The sequence below is a fragment of the Patiria miniata genome, unplaced genomic scaffold (genome assembly GCF_015706575.1).
Source record: "Patiria miniata isolate m_02_andy unplaced genomic scaffold, ASM1570657v1 HiC_scaffold_1, whole genome shotgun sequence".
In the NCBI taxonomy this organism is placed as follows: domain Eukaryota; kingdom Metazoa; phylum Echinodermata; class Asteroidea; order Valvatida; family Asterinidae; genus Patiria; species Patiria miniata.
In genome coordinates, this window is record NW_024037047.1 from 667,017 (window position 1) to 688,547 (window position 21,531).

Here is a 21,531-nt window from a genome sequence, read left to right on the forward strand (position 1 = left end):
GTGTAGACAGCTTCTTTGACTTTCTGGCTGCTGTGGCTCAGATTACGGGAGAAGAAGGCCTTGGTGCCGGTCGCTTTCCTGGTGATGTTGTCGATATGAGTATTGAAGCTCAGCCTGGAATCTGTGTGGAGTCCCAGGTATCTGGCAGAGGTGGAGACCCCCAAGACATGACCATGGATGGTGTATGAGGCAGGGAAGGGCTTCCGCTTGTGGGTGACTTGGACAACCTGGCACTTTGTAGCATTAAAGTGCATCAGCCATTTAGCTTCCCAGTCCTGGAGGGCGTCTAGATCTTGCTGGAGGCTAGCTGTGTCATCGGTTGAGGTGATATGTTTATACAAAACACTGTCATCGGCAAACAATCTACATGTAGTTGTTGAGCTTCTGATGCATTCAGGCAGGTCGTTGATGTAGATTAGGAAAAGTAGGGGACCAAGGACACTCCCCTGTGGAACCCCGGATGAGACGATGGATTCACTACTCTTCTGCCCATCAACGAGCACAGATTGGGAACGAGAGTGGAGGAAATCTGATATCCATGCCAGTGTTGCGCCTTTAACTCCATAGTGCTGGACTTTCTTCGGTAGATGTCGATGTGGCACTTTATTGAATGCTTTCTCGTAATCGAGCAGGACCACGTCAATTTGTGACTTGCTGTCCAGTCTCTTGGTGAGGTCATCCAGCATACAGATCAGTTGCGTTTCGCAGGATCTGTATTTGCGGAAACCGTGCTGCGCATCTGACAGGATGTTGTTGTCGGTAAGGTGTTGGATCACAGCACAATGAATGATGTGCTCGCACAGTTTGCAGAGTACAGATGTCAGAGAAATCGGTCTGTAGTTGGCGGCATCAGAACGACTTCCCTTTTTGAACAATGGGACTACTTGCGCTATCTTCCATTGTGATGGTACCCTCCCTTGGTCGATTGAAGCCTGGAAAAGTAACGTTGCTGCAGGAGCAATCTCCACAGCCGTCTGTTTTAGCAGCATGGTAGGTATCCCATCTGGTCCAGAGGCAGTGAAGGGCTTGAGATTTGTTAGGAGTTTGATCACTCCATTCTCGCTCAGAGTGATGTTTTCCATTTCAGGATGGTTGCTGGTGCCTAGGTCAGGTAGTGGAGCTCCGTTGTCAGTTGAGAAAACCGATGTGAATTGCCGGTTTAGAATGTTGGCTTTGGCCTTGGGATCCGTGTGTAGAAAGCCTCCTTCTTTCAGAGGTGCAACACATAAGATCACATCGCTTGGCTTTCACGAGAGCACCCAACTTCTTGTTCCTACAACCTGCTGGTACGCTGTGGATGATGTCATGGACATACGTGTTGTAGGAATTTCGGCAGATGTTTAGAGCATCCTTCTTTAAACGCTTGAAGCGAATCCAGTCTCTGGCTTTGTTTGTGCGACGAGCCTTCTTGAAGGCACGACCCTTTTGTCTCAGGATGTGCTTTGATTTAGAGTTGAACCACGGTTGATTGACTCTTGTGGAGCTAAGCTTAGATGGAACACAGTCGTTGATGATCTCTTCAAGCTCCAGTTGCAGTGCAGTAGCAAGGTCTTCAACTGGCGTTGAAGTAGTAAACTTTGAAGTGAAATCATCTGACATCTGATGGACTCTCGAGCGGGTGGTGACAAGGTCGGCCCTTTTCCAGAGCAGAATCTTGCGCCGAACTGATTTCCTCCTATAGGCGCGGGCGTTCGCGTCCATGAATACCATGTCATGGTCGCTTAAGGCTGGGAGACCCGAGCATCTGTTAGTGAGGGAGGGTCTGTTGGTCAAGATGTTGTCCAGAGTGTTGTCCCCCCTGGTAGGAAAATTGACCATTTGCTCAAGGCCAGCTGTATCAAGTAGGTTCAAGAAGGAATCATTTATAGCCAGTGTGTATTGATGGGAAGCGACACTGTAGGTTTCCCAGGTGATATCTGGTAGGTTTATATCAACAGCAATCCAAACTGCTGCACCTGGGTTACCTTGGCACAGATGACTGATGGCGCTATTGAGATCCTCCATATACTTGAGGTCATTTTTGGGAGGTCTGTACACAGATGCTAGTACAATGGTCTGGTTATCGTTGATGATCTTCGCAGCGACAATCTCTGCATCTGACTTGATGGTAATCAGGTGGCTATTAAGGCTGTTGTGGACGCCAAGAAGTACACCTCCGTAACCGTCCCTGCGATCACAACGATAAATGTCATATCCAGGTGGGAAAACTTCTCCATTGGCGATGTTTGGTTTCAGCCATGTTTCGCACCCAAAAACAACATCTGGCTTGGTAGCGTCAAGAACACTCCAGAATTCTGCACGCTTTGAAAAAATGCTCTGGAAGTTCACTTCAAGTAGGCGGAGATTCTTGATAGTTTGGTTGCTATTTCTTTTGTTGGGTGATGATTTGGCGAGAGGGGAACCTGGATGGTGAGAACTGGTGGAACTCGTTGAAGAGTGGGTCTCAGAGTTTGTAGCGCTGTAATTGGACTCATCTAATATTGTTGAGTCAAAAAGCCCAGATGAAAAGTTGGGTAAACCACAGCGATAACACTCCCAGGGGAGATCACTGCGCCCAAGGGTATCAAGGGCAGAGTCTGTTAGGCCCACGCAGTCTGAATGAAACCACACTTCACATGATTCGCACAGGATGCTGGCTTTAGCACCTTTATAGCTGGTGCAGGCCCTGGTACACTCTCCGCAGGGATACTTAGGTGTGCGGGGGCCAGGGTTGCGTTCAATATCACCAGCAAGCAGAAGTTGTTGATTTAGGTAGCAAAATGCTAAGTTCACAAAAATAACAATATAAATCATGACTGAACATGATCTGTAGTGCAGTCTGTAGTTTACATGTACACAACAATGTGAGGTCAATCAGGTCAAATCAATGTCGACATGGTCGATGATCATGACAATGATGAATGACATTGACAAAGATAAAAGAAACACAACAGCAATGGTATATCATTGTATTATGAAGCAGACACGCAGGAGGGTTGTTGACAGCCAGCATGCATGAGGAGCAGTTATACAAATGGAGTATGCAGGCAAACAATGATGCACGATGATAATAAACAAGGTATACAGGTATACATACAGTTAGTCGGCAGGATGTAGATATAGCTGGCTACTGAGTTTGACTCGATGACAATCAAGAGATTGTGAAGAAGCACACAAGGAGGTTACCAATCACTCGAAGGATGTCAGAAATCAACATATGAAGAGACAATACCAGGAAAAAGCGGCCGAGTAGACACGCCGATCGCTCTCTTCCGCTTGTTTTGTGACGTTGTGTACACGTTGTAACGTACGTGCCGCTTCTTCACATGGGCGCCATTTTGACGATGAATAATCACGTAAAGAGGTGATTTGGAGGGAAAATCCAGGTGGACACAAGTTCCAGAGGTGTTAAATCACTCGATATGATAAAAGAATCCGACAAATGATAAGACAATCAAGGAAAAACTAGCAAAGAAAATACGATTTCGCCCGAGAAAACAAATTTCGTGTTGTCAGACACAACGCATGCCAGACACAACACAACGCATGCGCATGCTAAAAAGATACTGGGCACATCTTGCTCAAATTACAACTGATCAGTGCAGAGCAATTCAGCCATACTCTTAATTTAATAGCGACCCTGCACATATATATTTCCATTCAAAAACACATTTTCGGTCAAAAAATCAAAACTTTTCGGTCCAAAAGCCTAAACAAGCCTTACTGCGCAATGTCGCGCACAACGCAGAAGTATCGGTGTGGTATGAATTTAGGACTATGAAATACTGACCCACTATTAGTATTGCGCATGCCTAAATGAGGACAACCAATAAAACGGTGCTGGCACTGGATTTCAAATGAGTCAAAATTTCATGTGACACTGAAAAGTGTTTAAGACCAGCCAGTCATGTCTTTTCAACTGTTTAAAATCGGCCACATGATGGGCTCTTTATCAATAGGAATGGGTAAACTGTCTCAGGTATTTATGAAATATGCATTAACACTACGAATAACACAAAAAAATCAGTAGCATAAACATGATCCGTAGCTCTGAGTATTGTGCTAACATGAATTAATAAGTAAACAATTAACGAGCATTCTTTTTACGCAAAACGTGCAAATACATGTTCTAATTTAAACAATGCATTTTTTATAACGATAATTATGGTAAAGAGGCTTAAGATGCACTGTCTCTGATCATCAACACATATTTATCTGTTCTAACGAATTGCCAACTTGTTTGTTTTTGTTTAAATGCAAAAAAAACCGTTGTTTCTGTTTCGGGAGTTTGTAAAAGCAGATGAGCTCTGCGGGTAGACTGATTTCTGGTCCTGACATCATTGTCTCGGGTAAGAAAGCGAGAACCAATCTACAAGCCAGAGCTGGATTACTGTTGGTCCAGCAAATAATGGTCACAGGGCACCATCTTTTGTTCATGCAAAGCCGGCAACAACTATTTTTTTATGCAACCAAGTATAGTCAATGACCATAATGAAGTTGAAACATAGCACGTGAACGACTTGTCACCTAATAAGGAATAAGTTCTTGTGGCTTATATTCCACGACGGTCGGCGTTGGCTCGCTGTGGCGTGTTTGTTGAATCGCTGATCTGAATGCTGGAGGTTCCAGGTTCCATTTCTTGAGGGGATATTAGAATTTTATTTTACCCCAAAAAGTGAAATGTGTTCCCTAAATTGTGTTTAAGGAAATCCTGATGATCGATAACATTACATTCAGCCTTTTCTCCTCATTCGTGGCTCTTAGAAGGCTTTTTCTTAAAGGGAAATTAAATTATTGCCCGCCGACACCGGGTCCATATATCGTACCAGGACAGTACATCTTTAACTTTACATCTTTAAGCTCAGGAAATTTTTAAACTCATTACACTTTTCTAGCCTTCTGTGTATCAAATGCATTCTTTCGTAGTCTTAGTTCAAGGAATCAAACCAAATCTGACTAAGTGACGTTACACATGATTCATATTTGCAATTTACAACAATTCTGAGTTCATATGGTAATTATTGTATCTATATGAAATCAAGAATTCCTCAAAACTGCCTTCGTCATTCGTGGTGAGACTAAGACAACTACAATTGGAGACTTTTGAGACGTTGGTGGCTGCAAACACACTGGTCCTTTTTTGCAGTTTCAACCATTAACGTTTTGATCAACAAAACACCCCTCTAGCTATACAAGGCTAAGGTCTTATGGTAAACAACTCCTTATATGGAGATTGATGCGCATGTCGCGCGTGCTGCAAGATGTGTACTGGTGTAGTGAAAATTGATACTGACTCACTGGTGGTATTGCGCATGCCTACGTGAGGATTGTAAGCGTTCAACCAAAAGACCAGCCAGCCATGGCTTTATCAACCGTTTAAAATCAGCCACGTGACGGGCTCTTTACCAATAGGAATGGGTAAACTGTCTTAGGTATGTATGAATATGCATTAACACTCTCATTAATCACACTCTCAATAAAATCATTTAGCAAAAAATAAAATAAGTTAGCACAAACATGCACGATTAGTAGCTCTGAGAATTGTGTTAACATGAATTAATAAGTATACAATTAACACGAATTCTTTGTATGCAAACAATGTAAGTATTGTGTACTAATTTGAATAATGCATGGCTAATAATGATGGCAATTACGGTATAGACGCTAAATATGATGCGTAACTCTGAGTATTATGTTAACATGAATTAATAAGTATACAATTTACATGCATTCATTTAATGCAAACAATGTAAGTACATGTGTACTTATTTGAATAATGCATTGCTTATAATGATGACATTTACGATATAGACGTTAAAGATAAAACTGTCCGTGATTGTCAACACATATTTATCTTTTCTAACGTTTTTCAACTTGTTTGTTTTAATTTTAAGCAAAAAAAAATACGTTTTTCCTATTTTGGGCGTTTGAAAAAGCTGATGAGCTCTGCGAGTAGACTGGGTTCTGGTCCTTATATCATCGTTTCGGATAAGAAGGCGGGAACCAGTCTTCCAAGCCAGAGCTGGATTACTGTTGGGCCAGCAAATAGTGGTCACAGGGCACCATCTATTGTTCATGCACCGCCTGCGAAAATTATTTTTTTATGCAACCAAGTAAAGTCAATGACCATAATGCGCGTGCGTGAAACATATCACGTGAACAACTAAATATGTCACCTGATTAGGAATAAGTTTTGTTGGCATATATTTTACGACGGTCAGCGTGATCTTGCTGTGACATTTGCGTTAAATCGTTGATCTGAATGCAGGAGATTCCAGGTTCAATTCCTGGAGGGAATTTTTGATTTTATTTTTCCCCAAGAAGTGAATTTTTTTGTTGGGGAGGATATTTCTTAAGAAGAAGTTAAGTCCAAGAACCATTCCGCTATACCAACTGGCGCATGCGCATGATGGTCATTGACAACACGGCTGCAATAACGAACAGTACCAGGACAGTACATCTTGAACTTCTCTGTTCTTATCTTTAGCTTATCTAAACTTTATACATTTTTTTTAATTCATCACCTTTCTAGCCTTCTTTGTATCAAATGCATTCTTTGTATTCTTCGTTCAAGGAATCAAACAAAATCTGACTAAATGACTTTACGCATGATTGATCTTTACCATTAAAACAATTCTGTGTTCATGTGGTAAATTGTGTACCTATATGAAATCAAGAATTTCTCAAAGCTGCCTGCGTCAATAACACGATAGAGAGATAAACTTCGTGGTGAAAAACTAATAAAACTACAATTGGAGGCTTTTGAGACGTTGGTGGCAGCAAAAATGCCGATAATTTTTGATTGCCTCATATTGAGCCACCGACGTCTCAAAAGTATCCCATTAAATTATGCACCTTACACTCAGCAGCCATATTGTGGGTATGTGGTTTTGTTACAATAATTCACGCTGTCATTGTGGGACATAAACATGCACCTCAATTAGGGATGCAGTGCAAAGGATTAGCTGCGGAGATTCGAACCTCAACCCACGGATTCAACAGAAGAGAGTGCAATAATAACAACCTTACCCCGGGTCGAAGGCTCACAAAGTCAAGCGAGCTTAATCGGTGATTCGAGTCTCATACGCCACGTCTCCTGAGATGTAGATAGGATTATCTATGATCTGTTGATCGGTTGGTGAAGTGGGAGCAGACGAGGAGATCGCGTCCGCCTCGGTAGACTTAGCAGCACGCTGGGTGAGCTCACGGCATGAACAGCAACAGACACGCTTCATACACGGAGCAAGAGCTGCCCGAGCCTCGTCGCGGCGAAGACAGAACATGACAAACACAACAACGCCCTGTCAAAACCCACAAAGACAAACGAAAAACCAAACTCTTTAAACTGGATCTTCGTCACTTTTTGTGTTGCTATTTTGTAGACATACCCATCTTTACACCACTTGTTTGTTGGTTGGTTAGGCTGTTTGTTCGCTTGTTCTTTTAATTGGCAGTAATTTAACGACACAATTTTGTGAGTACCTACGCGAATGCTGCTCTGATACAAACTAAATGACATCTGTACAATTTTCATGTTTTAGATTGTTGTAAACATACTAATTTGCTTCTGTCAGTAAACCTGATTTTTTTAAATGTGGGGACCGATACATATAGGCGGTGTTAGAGCGCCTTAACATTTGGTCTGTTACGTAAACAATACCTGCAAGGAGTTGGCAATGCAGAAGATGAGCTGAAAGACGAATGTCGCATCACTGATCGCCAGGAACCCAAAACACCAGGTCAAGCCCAAGAGGGTGGAGATTGCCACGGCATTCTGGAGGCGTTTAGAGATCTGCTGGGAGCGGGATGCCTCCTGGACCTTCAGGATACTGCGCATGACCAAGATGAAGGTGATGATGTTGTGGATGAGGATGAGAGCAATGGGAGCAAGAAGGCCGAGGTACAGCACAAGACCAGGCTCAAGGAAACAACTGAGAAAATAGGAGACACATTGCGATGGTGAAAGACAGCTCTAGATTATTGTTTCATACCTCATTGTTAATTTAATTGTTTGTTTTTCTTCATAATTCTATACCACCATCCCTTGCTAAAGTCTCTACACTTACTAGTGATCATTCTTGTACTGATTCAGAGCCGTTGCCAAGGTTACTGCTAGAACTATAGCAGGAAATCCTGAAGAAAAAAAACGTAACCAAAGATGATATTAGATACTTTAATTGTCGAATTGACAGCGAAAGCAGCATTTCAGAATAATGACAATACCATTGGTTACATTTGTTGAGCATGAGCACGACTAATTAACAGTCGCACAGTAATATTGTCGCCAGTTGCCAACGAATTTCGTCCGAAACGTTGGTTTATTTTTTACTCAATTTCATCTCAATAAATTGCCTTGCTATTTCTAGCGAGCAACGAAAACAAAGTATCGGATGGAGACTTACCCCAGGCGACGAGGCAAGCCTTGAGCATGTATCGAGGCGAGTCTTCTGGAAACACCTTCACCGTACCGACGTATATGTTCCTGGCTTCAACGGCCATCCACATCATAGTCGAAAGAGGCAAGTAGTGGAGTAAAGCAGCCACAAACACACACACATTGCCCTGGTCACGTAGGGGAGTATCAGTGATAATTATCATAATTATATAAGTGATTTATTTTGAGACTTAAAATCGCAATAATTGGAGTCACTTTCTCAAAAAGAATTATTTGTTTTACAATGTATTCATATATAGTGATTAATTTTAATATCCAAATCACGATTTTTTTTTTGCGTCACTTCCTTGAAAAATCCCTTCTTTGTTTTACACTGCCTTCGACCGTTTAAAAAGGGTTGAAATTGCCAAAAATAGTTTCAAAATATTTTTAAATTAATGTTGTACTTCCAGGCACTTCAACATTTTGTTTCACTGGACAAAACGCCCTTTTTTAATCTGAATATTATCATAGGTATTTATTTGGCAAATGAAGAACCAGAACCTTGCCACTCTGTTTTCTTTGTGATTGTGAAAAAAAACAGGTGCGAATAGCGAATAATGAATTGAAAGAACGCTAACCTTTGCATTATCCACACCAGCGAGGAACACGATGTACAATGCCAACAAAGAACAGCAGAACTGAAGAAGGATCTGCCGAGTCTTGCCCTGGCGTAGTTTCCTATGGTATTACAATTAAAAAAAAATTGTGAAATTTGGGGATTATGGCAAGCTGTAATCGACAGGTGGAATCGCAACTATCACTGACATATTCCGTTTTATTTGACTTTGAAGACAAACATGAAACAAATATTTGCTTACTTTATGAAAAGGTGTATGATCAGTGTGATCACCAGAGCAGCAATAGATAAGGCGCAGCCAACTTGACTGATGATGTCCAGCGCTAGTCTCGCTTCCGGGCTACCTTCGTCAGGTCTTTGACCTCTGACATCCTACAGAAACAAATGTAATAATGCAATTGATACCATATAACTGCTGCATGCAAATCCAAAGAAATTTTGGAATTTGAAGTTGTTTAGCTTTTACTTCAAAAATTATTCAGTTGCTTATTATCAACCCAGAAACAATTTCGTTACAAGTTGTTAGCATATTATGAGTAAGTTACTACACTTCTTTGTACATGTCGTAAGCCATATAGGCCTATGTCAAGACGTTGACCCGAAATTCCAACTATTAAGTAGGAATTTTATAAATCTTAGCTACATAATTTATACTCATACTACAAAGACATTTGACTCAATCTGAGACAAACAATTTTGGCGGCAATTATGTTTTTCCCCCAAAAAAGGTACGCACCATAATGATAGCGAAATTAGTTGCATGGTTACATTCGCAAGTCGCAGTTTCATTGGTCAACTCTTCGAGTTGACAGCCAGCATTCGACCAATCGCCGCCACTGTCTCCCGATTCAAAATCCCAGGAGCACACTGGAAGTTGCTCAGAACCTCCTCCGAGGTATTGTTGGGAATCTGTAAGAGTCATACGAGACATTCTCTTAAGAGAATCAAACTCGTCGTGTAAATGTTGCATCAGACATCAGCTCACTGATATCACAAACATAAACGCGATAATAATAGTACCGGAGTCTTATATAACGCACGTATCTTCCAACAATTAAGTTCTACTCAATGCGTTGAAAATTACGTCTATTATTACAGACTGGTAAATTCAGTGTATGAGAAATGAGACCGATTATGTAGCACCTTATAAGGGTTTACAAGGTGCTGCGGTACATATTGCAGCAACTGCCTGAAACACAGGAGCGCCCCCTTCTCTTAGAGATAAGTTATACTAGGTTCTTTGACGTGCATTACACAACACACTGGACCTACGGCTAATTTACGTCCCATCCGAGGGACGGATCAATAATGGTAAATTGCCTTGCTCAAGAGTACAAGCACCATGTTCCCACGGTCAGGATTCAAACCCATGTACCACGGCACACGAGTCGAACACCGTAACCATTGGACCACAGCACCCCACAGATATGACATGACGTCATTTTTTTCAATCCGTTTCATATCTGCACTTTTTACTCTCTATCAATGCTCTCACCGAGTTGTTTTACCTTAAATTCGATCACCACCAGGTCCGTAAGATTCACCAATTCAACATTCTCCACAGTCAATGATAGGACAGGAGCAGCAACTCTCCGTTCAGAGAGATTTTTCTCATTATACTCTCTGAGCAGAGCTGACCGAAACAATGTGTCATCACCATAGATCAAGAAACTAGCCTGCACCTGCGTCGCACTGTTATCTAAGACAGATCAATACCAGAAAATGCATAAATACATTTTACTTTTTTTCCACTGTTAGATTAGCTGTGATTTGAAGATGACATATAGCAAATTTTTGCTTCAAGACATATCTTGCGCATATAGCTCAAAGGCTTTAGTGAAAAGTTTTAGCTAAGAGAGATCCATACAATGTAGCAAGAAATACATGAACAAATTGCACTTTTATCCCACTGTAAGTTTATCTGTTATTTAAGATGACAGATAGGAGACAAGTGATTGAGGTAAAATATCTTGCTAAAAGACATATTTTGCAGCTCAAAGCTTCCGATGAAAAGTTTTAGCTAAGAGAGATCCATATACAATGTGCCAAGAAATACATGAACAAATTGCATTTTTAAGTTTATCTGTGATTTGAAGATGACAGATAGGAGACAAGTGATTGAGGTAAAATAGCTTGCTTAAGGATAGATCCTGCTCCTACAGCTCAAAGCCTTTGATGAACGTTTTATCTCAGAGAGATCAATCAAAAAAGAAAATAAATAATAGTTTCACTATTGTTCCCACATGAAAGCTTATCTGTGATTTGAAGATGACAGATAATAGACAAGTGATTGAGGTAAAATAGCTTGCTTCAGGACATATCTTGCTCCTATAGCTCAAAGCTGTTGAAAATTTTTACTCACTAGTAGACTCCAGCAACTGAACAATATTCTCTGGTAACTGAATAGATGCCACCACATCAACATCGTCAGGAATCTCGCTGGTGTTCGGAAACACTCTGACATGGGTACCAGCGAGTGTGGTCTCTTGTGATGACTCCTGTTGGTCACGTGACTGTATGGAGGCAAAAACCAATCCACCGTTGGCCTCCGTTGTGTCCCAACTTACCGCCTCGACGTGTATGGTGTCCTGACATATACTGACGCTACTTTCTTGTCTCAGAGTCAAGGAAACCTGATTCTCGATGGACTGGACGATTGATGAGGAGTTAACGGCATTCAGAGAGGTAGGGTCTGCCTTGATGACGTTATGGACAGTCTCAACAACTAACTCAGTCACCTTGAGGAAAATGGAAATAAGACCCTCTAGTGATCCAGAACCAAAAAGCTGGTGATACAGTTGCGACAAATGGCGTTTTTAATTTGCAACGTGAAAATTAAACAGACGATCGACACAATTGGAAGTGAACAGATAAGCATCGATCTATTGCAGGTCCCTGGTACGAGTCGGCCCAATTTCTGAATTCTCTTTGGACTAATACATTTCGGGATCAAACTGCCACTATTGCAGGTGAAAATGACACTGGTATGAATCCTTTTTTCCGGGTCAGTGACCCGCAAATCGTGCTAAAAAAAGGCCATTTTAACCTTGTAAAATATTATTTTGACCCGGAAAATGATCGGATCAAATAGAACTTGAATATCGAGTCAGATCTGACTGGTGACTTTTAGAGTGTCTTACAGGCCTTATGTCGGAAAACACAAAGAAACACGGTTTCCATTTCAGTTATGATGAAAATACAACCTTAATTGCAACTAAGACATTTGTGATATTGTTTTAATAATTCGACTAAATTCCTCGTTTTACCTCTAGCTCTCCCGATCCAACGCCAACAACGTTCATTAAAATTGTGGAAATGGCTTCAAAGCTCTCTGTGTCACTGGGAATATTCGTTGTTTGATTAGCAAGAAATTCTGCAACCTCAATCACATTACCAACACCAACTTGGACCTACGAACAAAACAAAAAGAACCATAAGAGTGGAAAATAGTGAAATTCTTATCACGGTTCCATTTTGTACGCAAAATAGTAAGTGCCAATAATGACGTATAAGCTTCGCAAAAATGAAACTCTTCAATAAATTACTCATTCATTTTACCTTTGCCAAATTGTCCAGTGTGATGAGGTCACCACAACTGCGCGCTTTATAGTCTTTCCATTCTGGAGGCATAGAAGTTGAGCAATTCCTAACTGCCAAAGCTTGTCCAGCTGGAAGGGAAAGTATCAGTTAACAAACGTGAGTCTTTCTGCCTCTACTTGTTTCGTTCCTGGTTCGAATCCCGCCTGAAGCATCACGGGGTTTGAGTTTCCATTGAACTAGGTTGTCTCTGCCCCAGCTGAATTAAAGTTTTCCCAGAAAGAATCCTTGGACCATTGCTCATAAGAAAAAAAATCTATAATTTCTCGACTTCTAAATAAATTGCTGCGAGGACCTTTCATTTTGCTCCGAGTTAGATTCTCTGCAAAGAGCTCTCTCAAGGAGGAGTGAAGAAGGCTTTTGGGTTATTAGAAATCTGTATCAATAAATATGCAATATTACAGAGGAAGAACGACGTTTCCTGAGTGAGGGCGCTCTATGCAAAGGGTGCACATGTAATCGTTCCTGAAGTTTCCCAGGCCTGTTTTACTCTTTTCAGAGTCGTGAACTCAACCTAAACTTTTTTGTTTTGCTTAAGAATTACGTACCATTCATTGTGTTCAGTGGACATCTCTGGACAGATTCTGCTGTAGAACCCGCTCTTGTAAAATGCCAGGTGAGTCGGTCACTAGACTCCTCACGTGGACAGCCATTATCTGAAGTACATACAATTCGGCTGAGCGTTACAGCTTTCCCTTCAACATCAGACTTTATTGCATGCATTTTTTTTTTCTGATGGTGCAAGTTAACCGTATCATTGAGAGTTAGGCTGGAGTCCGGCCTCATGCATGAACGCATACGGGTAACAGCATAACAGCTTTTGAGATTTCTCATTTGCATTTCTAATAATGTTTTTCTTCCTCTTAATTCAGCATGCGTACCCAGCAAAGTCATGCTATCACAATAATTGACCTGCTAACAAAGGACTGCTCAGTCAGTTTTGATTCAAGTCTGATTTCATACTCACCTCTTTTGCAGCAATAATTCAGTGCTCTCGTGCAGATCAAATCATTCCACCTTCCACCTCTCCACATTTGAGTGCAGTCCTCGTTATTGTTAGCATCATTGGGCTCTGATCCAGACCAGTTGGTGTAATTCTGAGTTAGAGTAAAATAAAGTATACAAATAAACGCCTTTGCAACTCAGCAATATAACAGCTATTAACTTTCAATGACACATTGAAAAAACAATCATCGACATATATATATATATATTGATTATAATCTTCACCCGTTTTTTTTTACTGAATGAAATTTCACGATAATGTACTTCGTAATTTTAAGAATTTCAAAGAGATTGGAGGCGTGTCTGACCGTTAGGCATCAGTAAATCACTGACGAAATAGAACGACCGAAGCATTTAATTGAATTAGAAAACAAAATGTTGTTCAAGACAAATTTCCCAAAAGTAGAACAAATTAGAAAGCTACATGGTAAATTTCACTAAAATGAAATCTTTTGGTGCCAAGTGTGTAACTGAATGAGTTGCAATTTTACATAAAGATGTTTCAATGTTGTACTAGACCGTCATCAGTATTCATTACCGTGATTACAACGAACCTTCTCCGTCCCGTCGACCCAGACAAATGTTCCTTCTTGTTTCTTATCATTCAGCCCAATCCATCCAAGTGAATTTCCTGAAAAAATTATGTAAAGGATTCATAATTATGTGATGTCTCAAAAGTTTTAATACGTTATACAGCTCGACAGGCCTCAGTGAACACAGTCCACTGTTTGAGGGGAAATCAAAGCTATGTCTTAATCGTATTAGTGCCTCTTAAAATTTGATTGAGTTTAGTGATTGCTGAGCTGGCAATTGCCGGTGAACATTACATTCAGTCAGTCAAACTGCGACTTTAAATGTCAGCCAATTCAACTCTGCAGGGCGTCCTGAAAAAAAAATGGTACATGTAAACCCCTGTCAGCGTTGTCCCAGCAACACGCGTCACTTAGATGACGTATACATCTTGGTATTACTCCAGTGACTGGCACTGGAGAAACACCAGGACTCTGGTATCACTGTAACTCCGGCTCGGAGTAGGAGAGTTAAGTGTGCGTTTATGAGAAGACCATGCAAAATCTTGAAAAATCGACAAGGTGGGGGGTCAGCGAATTAAGTTCAAATCTTGGCCATTTGATCCCCACCTGAGACGATACCACTCGGTGGAGTAGCTCGATAAATAATCACACGGTGGCCGAGTACGGGGCACCGACAATTTTGAGCAAAAAAGGGTGACTTCCGGGGAGTAAATTTGTGTTGCTTCTGGTGTAAATTAATAGCCTTGTGTATTCCCTTGTGTATTCCCTCTGATATGCAAGCATTCCCTGCGGAGATATAGGCGTAAGAAAAACACGTATCAGCTCTATTACGAAATGAAGTCCTTTACGCGGTAAACCATAACTTAATTAATGCAGGGCTGAGAGTCAACAATCTTAGAGGAAATATAGTTAAGATTTCCGACTACAATAATAAAAAATAAAAAAAAAAACTGTCAGCTCTTCTTGTTTTTGTTTGCTCACGGTCAACAAAGTTGAACAATTCCTAATTTTCAAGACCAAACCTACAAAGCCCCCTAGATAGTTCCGAGTGCAATTGGTTGCCCTTAATTGACATTTTGCAGGAATTGTTGTAAGAGCGTTACTAAATCTACATTTTGCAGACTTCACCTATTGGGTGGGTGGGTGAGTGGGCTACCTTTGGTGGTGCGCACTGATCTGGTAGAAGGGGGACGTCCTGTTGCCGCCCACCCAGTTAGCGCGGTATCAAAAGAGGGCGCCCTTGCATTACATCACCGTCAAAATGGCAGCCATGGACATGCCGTCTGTGCGGCTGCAGGGTGTACGCCTGTAAATAGGCCAAAAATCCGTCCGCCGAACTCATGAATAAAAGTTAGACCCTCAAAATATTCTATATTAGAGAGTTCTGAGAACCATGGAATTGGGGAATTGAAGACATGTGGCACTGAACCTCTGGCCAGGACTGGGAGCTTCAAATTCTGAGCATTTTGGATGCAATCAGGCCCGAAAGTGGCGCTATTTAGCCATGTTGTGAAGGGATTCTTTTTCAAAATGGCTACTTTTCCAGTTTGGGAAACATCATTCGTTTTAGGGGTGCTTTTCTTTGGTGAGAATATCTCAAAAAGTCAATGGTCAACCCACCCAAAATTGAAAAGAAAATGAAAGATGACATGTTGATCATCATTTTTCTGTGCAGCTTGAATACCTGTGAGAGTTCTGAGTATTTTTAAATGAGTTTTGAAGTATGGGCATTTAGCACTAGTGCCTATGGGAATTTTATTGCAGGCGCGCACCCTGCAATGTGATTTTAGTAATTTTGAGTATTGCAAAGCCATCGAATGTGGTGTAAATCCCTCTTATCCGCGCGAACTAAATACAGTGCAACTTAATCGATGCACAAAAGACATACGGAGCCATTTGCAGAAGTGGAAAGTCGCTGCATATAATGTGAATGTCGAGTGGAAACTGATCCTCCTGCGATGTGGTTTGTTCGACGTCGATGCATACACTGATAAGAACAATATGTCCAGCGCAGCCATAGATACAAGTTAGGGTTGAGTTGGACATCATCAAGGAAATGTTGTCATCCACTTCATAAAGGGAAAGGCAAACCATTCCGTGGTGTGAATAAAGCAACTAGCCGTGAGATGTTTGATCGATGGGGTATCCTGATCACAGTTGGAACAGGTAAGAAGACAGAATTCAAACAAAAACACATTTCTGAAATGAATCAATCATGGTCATATGGTCCATTTCTGATCAACTGATTTTGTTTCTGGCTAGGTTATATCAATTAAATCCCTTATCATGCAGTTGACTTGGGACCAGTGAAATGTATTATTGTGTGAAAAATTAAAACTGGTTGTCACAGCTCTGGACCACACACATGGTTTTCAGCAGTGGACACACATGGTGGATATTTAGCCATTTTTTGATTAGCCAAGATTTTGATAGTAGTACCCGTTCTAATTTTTTTAATTTTTAAATTACATCCATTTTTGCAGTAGTGGTTCCATGTTCTCTTCCTTTACATATTTTGTGTTTAAACAAAGGGTTATCATGGTTTGTTATTGGAAGACAGTGACTGTTCTTGTTTTTTAATGTTAGACTTTGTATGGATTATACAGTTGGCTTTTTTTCCTATCTTTGGCGAAAAAAATCCAAATGTTGGTCTAGTAGTTTCAGTTTGAGTTAATTTAAGAAGGAAACAGATTTTCTTGATTTATATTCAATTGTTTTTTTGGAGTTTGATCATTAGGTCGTTCCATGTGTCATTCTATTTTGATACTGTGTTGGTTCAATTTTCTTCTTTCAACTTCCATTTAAGTTTAAAGTTCAATTTAGTTTTGTACAGTTGACTCTCGTTATAGCAAGGTCGGTGAGACCGCCCAAACTACCTCTTTAAATAGAAATGTTGCTAAAAAGACAGCGAAACAAAGAAACACAAAGCAAAGAGAACTAGAAATTTGAGACTTTGCTCTTTATAAGCAGAAGCAGGACATCTTTATAAAAGTGCTCTTTATAACAAAAATCGACTGTAGTACTACCATTTTTCTTATTTGGTTGTGGGGATAACAGGTCTAAGGTTTAGGAGAAAATTAATTTGGATCCTTTTTGATTATTGGGGTTTTTTTTAATGGTTTTCTTCAAATTCTGGTTGGTAAAATAAATCATTATTTTTTGTTGTCTTTCCAAAAATGTGTTTGTCATTGTTTCTATTTATTCAAATTATCTAGGTCTATCTCATTTTTGACAGCGAGTACCCCCAACATTTAGCGTTTTTTTTCATTCAATTTATTATTTTCCAAGTTTTTTTAATTTTCCGGGTTACATTAACATGCCAAAAAAATAATAGAATTGTCATCCAAGCCTCATCATTCCAACATTTGGTGCGTGATATGTGGCAGGGTGTCCCCCCCCCCCCCCCCTCACCCCCATTGTGTCTTTATTGTGTTCTGGTAAACTCAGGAATTCTTTAGAGGATTATTGGGGGATACTTCTGTTAACAAAAACGCAAGTGTGAGTTGAGTATAGGAACATTTGTGGGGACTCCCTCTGCCACAAATCGGGCAGGGTATACATTCCATCCTGGACTCTGAAAGGTGGCGGCCATATTGATTAAAGTGAACCCCCCTACCCTAAACATGGGATAAATTAAGGGTTTGTGGCACCCCTAATGGCGTCTCCAGTATTAAAATAGGTTTTAATTATATTTATCATGAAAAAATATACACGTTTGCCATTTTTTATAACATTCAAGCAAACAAGACAGAAATTATGAGAAAAATACATTTTTTGACCAAAAAGGTGCCAAAAAAACACATTTAAAACGCCCTCTATTAAAGATTTTTACAAATACTTTTGACGTCATTATCTACAATTTGGAAAAATAAAACTTGGTGGCAAATTTCATGAAAATTGGTTGTCGACTTTTAAAAATACAGAAAGGGGGCCTCCCCTGTCCCTTTACTAACGAAAAATAGGGGTAAAACAGGCTCCTGCCATTTCACACTAAAAACTGCTGACAATGTTTTTATCATTGATACTTAAAGACCATGATGAGAACTCTCTTTCACCTGAGTGTCATTGTTCAACGACCTGCACTAATGACGCTACGGCGACTTAAAGATCGCTATTTCTATGACTCAACTTTGGGGGTACCCTTTGTGCCGTTGCCTCCTAAGATCATTTTTTTTCAAAATTTAGAGTTCCTGGTTTAGGTCAGGATACAACCTCAAGAACCTGCAAATGTCATTGCTCTGCTGCTTTCCCCAGTTCAGCTGCAAGCGTTTAAACTTTTGTACCCCAAAATCATAAAAATCACCATTTTTTCACTAAACAATCCAATATTTGGATCTTTTTTTTCTGCTACGGAGGTCAGATTGGCCAAATATTAACCTCAAGGCTACCTAGGACCCACCTACCCCCCAAATTTTAACCAAATCCGCCAACCCCCACCTTTTCACGGTCTGCATGGTCCTCTCGTGGACATACTTTTAAGGCTAACAAGATCTTAGATGCTGAGTTTGCTGACGACATAGTTCTGGTGGCAAACACAGTAAAGGAGGCAGAGGAGTTACTGAAAGAGGTGGAGGAGGTATCTATAAATGTAGGACTGCGGATCAATAAGAGCTAAGTATCTGGTAGAGAACATACGGGTGCCAGAGGGGATCGTGAGTGTTGGTGGAAAGCCAATTGAATTGGTGGATGGCTTCCTGTACTTGGGAGCAAAGATCAGGAACACAGAGGAGGATGTTGTGGATAGGGTGAGGAAGGCCTGGGCAGCATGCCACAGCCTGAAGTCAGTATGGAAATCAGACCTTAAAAAGAGACTTTCTCAGATGGTTGATGGGTGCTACACTAGAATGTTGAGGATGGCTCTGAGCGTCAACCAGTACGCAACGAGAATGAGGAACTCGGAGCTGTACGGAAACCTTCCAAAAGTCAGCTCAAAAGTGACCCAGAGGAGATTGAAGCTTTCAGGTCATGCTCAAAGGCATCCAGAGCTCACACTACACTCAGTGGTCCTGTGGGAACCCCTTCATGGGGAGGCAAGAAGAAGGAAACCTAGGAGGACATATGTCGATTCATTAAGGATGGACACTGGTCTCCAGGAGACGCGAGACATCGCTGAACTCATGAATGACAAAGGTTGCTGGAAAGAACTTATCCGTGGATCTCGGGAGTTCTACCCGACTTGATTGATTGATTGATTGACATCTTGTGTATACATGTGTGTTTGTATCAGTAGTCCGAGTATATTGTTCGTGCGCGTTTTAAAATAAAATGCCAGAAAACGCCGATCGCGATCAAACTCACCGAGTATAGCATTTTGCTGACTGCAAGCATGCAAAATATCGCCGTAGACCGACTCTTGATATCGGTGATGAACTCCAAGAGTCAAACTGGACTTTGATCTGCCATCAGACCGTAAGTTTGCGGTTTTGATTCCTTTAAAAAAACATGACTGTTTCTGATTGTGTTACTTAGATGGCAGTAATATATCTTGGGCGTTACATGATATAAGGCGTTTAATGTAAATACCCTAGAGACATCGTGTTTCTTAAAAATGAAATGAGAATTTAGTTTTCTAGATTAATTCTCTGTTTTATATCTGGCTTAAATTGAGCGTTTATTGCCTTTTATTAGAAACCTTTAAATATGGCTCTATGATAAATTGGCGATCATTGAATAGTTTGATCAATTTTGATATAACTATTTACAATGTAAGGGTGTACGCATGTACTTCTTAAATCCGTAATTATAAATATTGAAGATGGCAAACTGGCTTAGCTAGAAGCCGTTTTTCCAAAGAGACCGTCGCTTGAGGCAGACAGGACCTGCGACAGGCTGACAGCAGCTACCCAGCGTCACCGCCGTCAAGCTGCTCGACCGTGACGCCCGGTTTCCACATCACCCGGCTGCCTACAACAGAGGCTCCGTCGAGGTGGCTGCGCACCGTCAAGCCAGTGGTCCAAGTGCGAGAGAGTACTCCACCCATGCACATGCCAACGCAAGTTGAACCGTAAACTACGGTGTGCCCTGAATATATTAAATAATTATTGCCGGCTTAGAGTAGGTTTAATATAATATTATTAAAGTTCATTTAATTTGAGATTTAACTATTTTGTTCTTGGTTGCTTCATTAAGTTCTTCTTAGCGTAGGTTAAACTTCTTTTGAGTTACTTTGGTTAATCTAAATAGATTTGGTTAATTATAAGTTCTATACTTAAAGCTGTTGACTTTTCTGCATTTAATTGATTGATCCATTTTCTTTACCTAAGGTTAGTTTTATACCCATCACTTGGATTTCACAGGCTCCTAGACCTTGATCGACATTGTTTATTGGGTCACTATCGCCTCATTCTGTAAATAATATTCGTAAGGATTTGTACATAATATTTGTAAAGATTATTCGTCGCCTGTAAATATACAGTAATTTGTGCACATTACATAATTAGAAATATACAGAACGTCTCTAAAAGATTTTCTTGGTGTTTGCACGAAGTTGTGGGTGGGAAAACCAGTCCCGAAAATTCCAATGCACTAATTTCTGGGGGCAGTTGTGACAACCCCTCCATTTTTGCTAATTTACAACCACAATTTTCAGTAAATGTTTACACCATCTTCACGATAATAGATTTAGCTTGAGAATACCGTTTGTTTCATTGAGATTGCTTTTATGAATCCAAAGCTATGTTTGAATAACGGCAAAGCCAAGAAACCCATTTTGTGCCACTTCTGTGAAGCAGTTAAAATCAGTTTAGTCCTAGTCTAAAACCAAATCACTTTACTGTTAGTGGTTTTAACATTTTTAAGCAGAGTGTGCAATAGATTAATATTGTATTGAACTCTTTCATTGAAGTTTTAAAGAAGTGAGCCTGTCTGTACTATTAAATTGTTTGAACATAACAACAAAACCCTATATTGTCGTGTGAATGGAATATGTTTGTCTTACACCCATAGGGATAATCTTATCCAAAGAGCCATACTGGCATTGTCTGATCTTGGATGAACTCGCTTCCTAAAAGTGGCACAGAATGTGGCTTTTTTTGGTTTTGCAGTTATTCAAACATATCTCTGGATATACAAAAGCAATCTTAATTAAACAAACGGTATTATCAAGCTAAATCTGTAACCTTGAAGATCGTGTAAACATTTACAGTAAATTCCGGTTGTAAATTGGCGAAAAATGGCGGGGTTTACATGGTCCATTATTTTCAGGACACCATGTATTCAAAGGTGATTTCTATCAACTTGTTTTCCTTGCCGTTAACGTTTCGCAAAGTTGTTTTGTACAATACCAAGGTTTGCAAGTCACGATGTGAACAAGGGCGCAGTTTGACATGTTTATGAAAACACCAGGAAGTTGAACAGTCAGTCTCCAGGGTTTAATACCTATACGTGTATGGAGTTTTCTGCTC

General features: G+C 40.5%; 2 protein-coding genes across 2 annotated transcripts; both read right to left on the bottom strand.

Moving 5' to 3' along the window:
- Positions 1-1,128: 1,128 nt before the first annotated feature.
- LOC119723314 lies at positions 1,129-6,852 on the bottom strand. The gene is made up of 2 exons (XM_038193910.1): positions 6,840-6,852; positions 1,129-2,762 (listed from the first exon to the last, which is right to left on the bottom strand). The coding sequence occupies exons 1-2, from the start codon at positions 6,850-6,852 to the stop codon at positions 1,129-1,131; spliced, it is 1,647 nt and encodes a 548-aa protein (XP_038049838.1).
- LOC119723381 (adhesion G-protein coupled receptor G2-like) lies at positions 6,830-20,114 on the bottom strand. The gene is made up of 15 exons (XM_038194032.1): positions 19,972-20,114; positions 18,764-18,903; positions 14,150-14,226; positions 13,558-13,687; positions 12,552-12,661; positions 12,260-12,403; positions 11,356-11,731; positions 10,489-10,692; positions 9,730-9,902; positions 9,235-9,365; positions 8,995-9,094; positions 8,382-8,541; positions 8,046-8,112; positions 7,640-7,910; positions 6,830-7,280 (listed from the first exon to the last, which is right to left on the bottom strand). The coding sequence occupies exons 1-15, from the start codon at positions 20,112-20,114 to the stop codon at positions 7,041-7,043; spliced, it is 2,466 nt and encodes an 821-aa protein (XP_038049960.1). The 3' UTR covers positions 6,830-7,040.
- Positions 20,115-21,531: the final 1,417 nt, after the last annotated feature.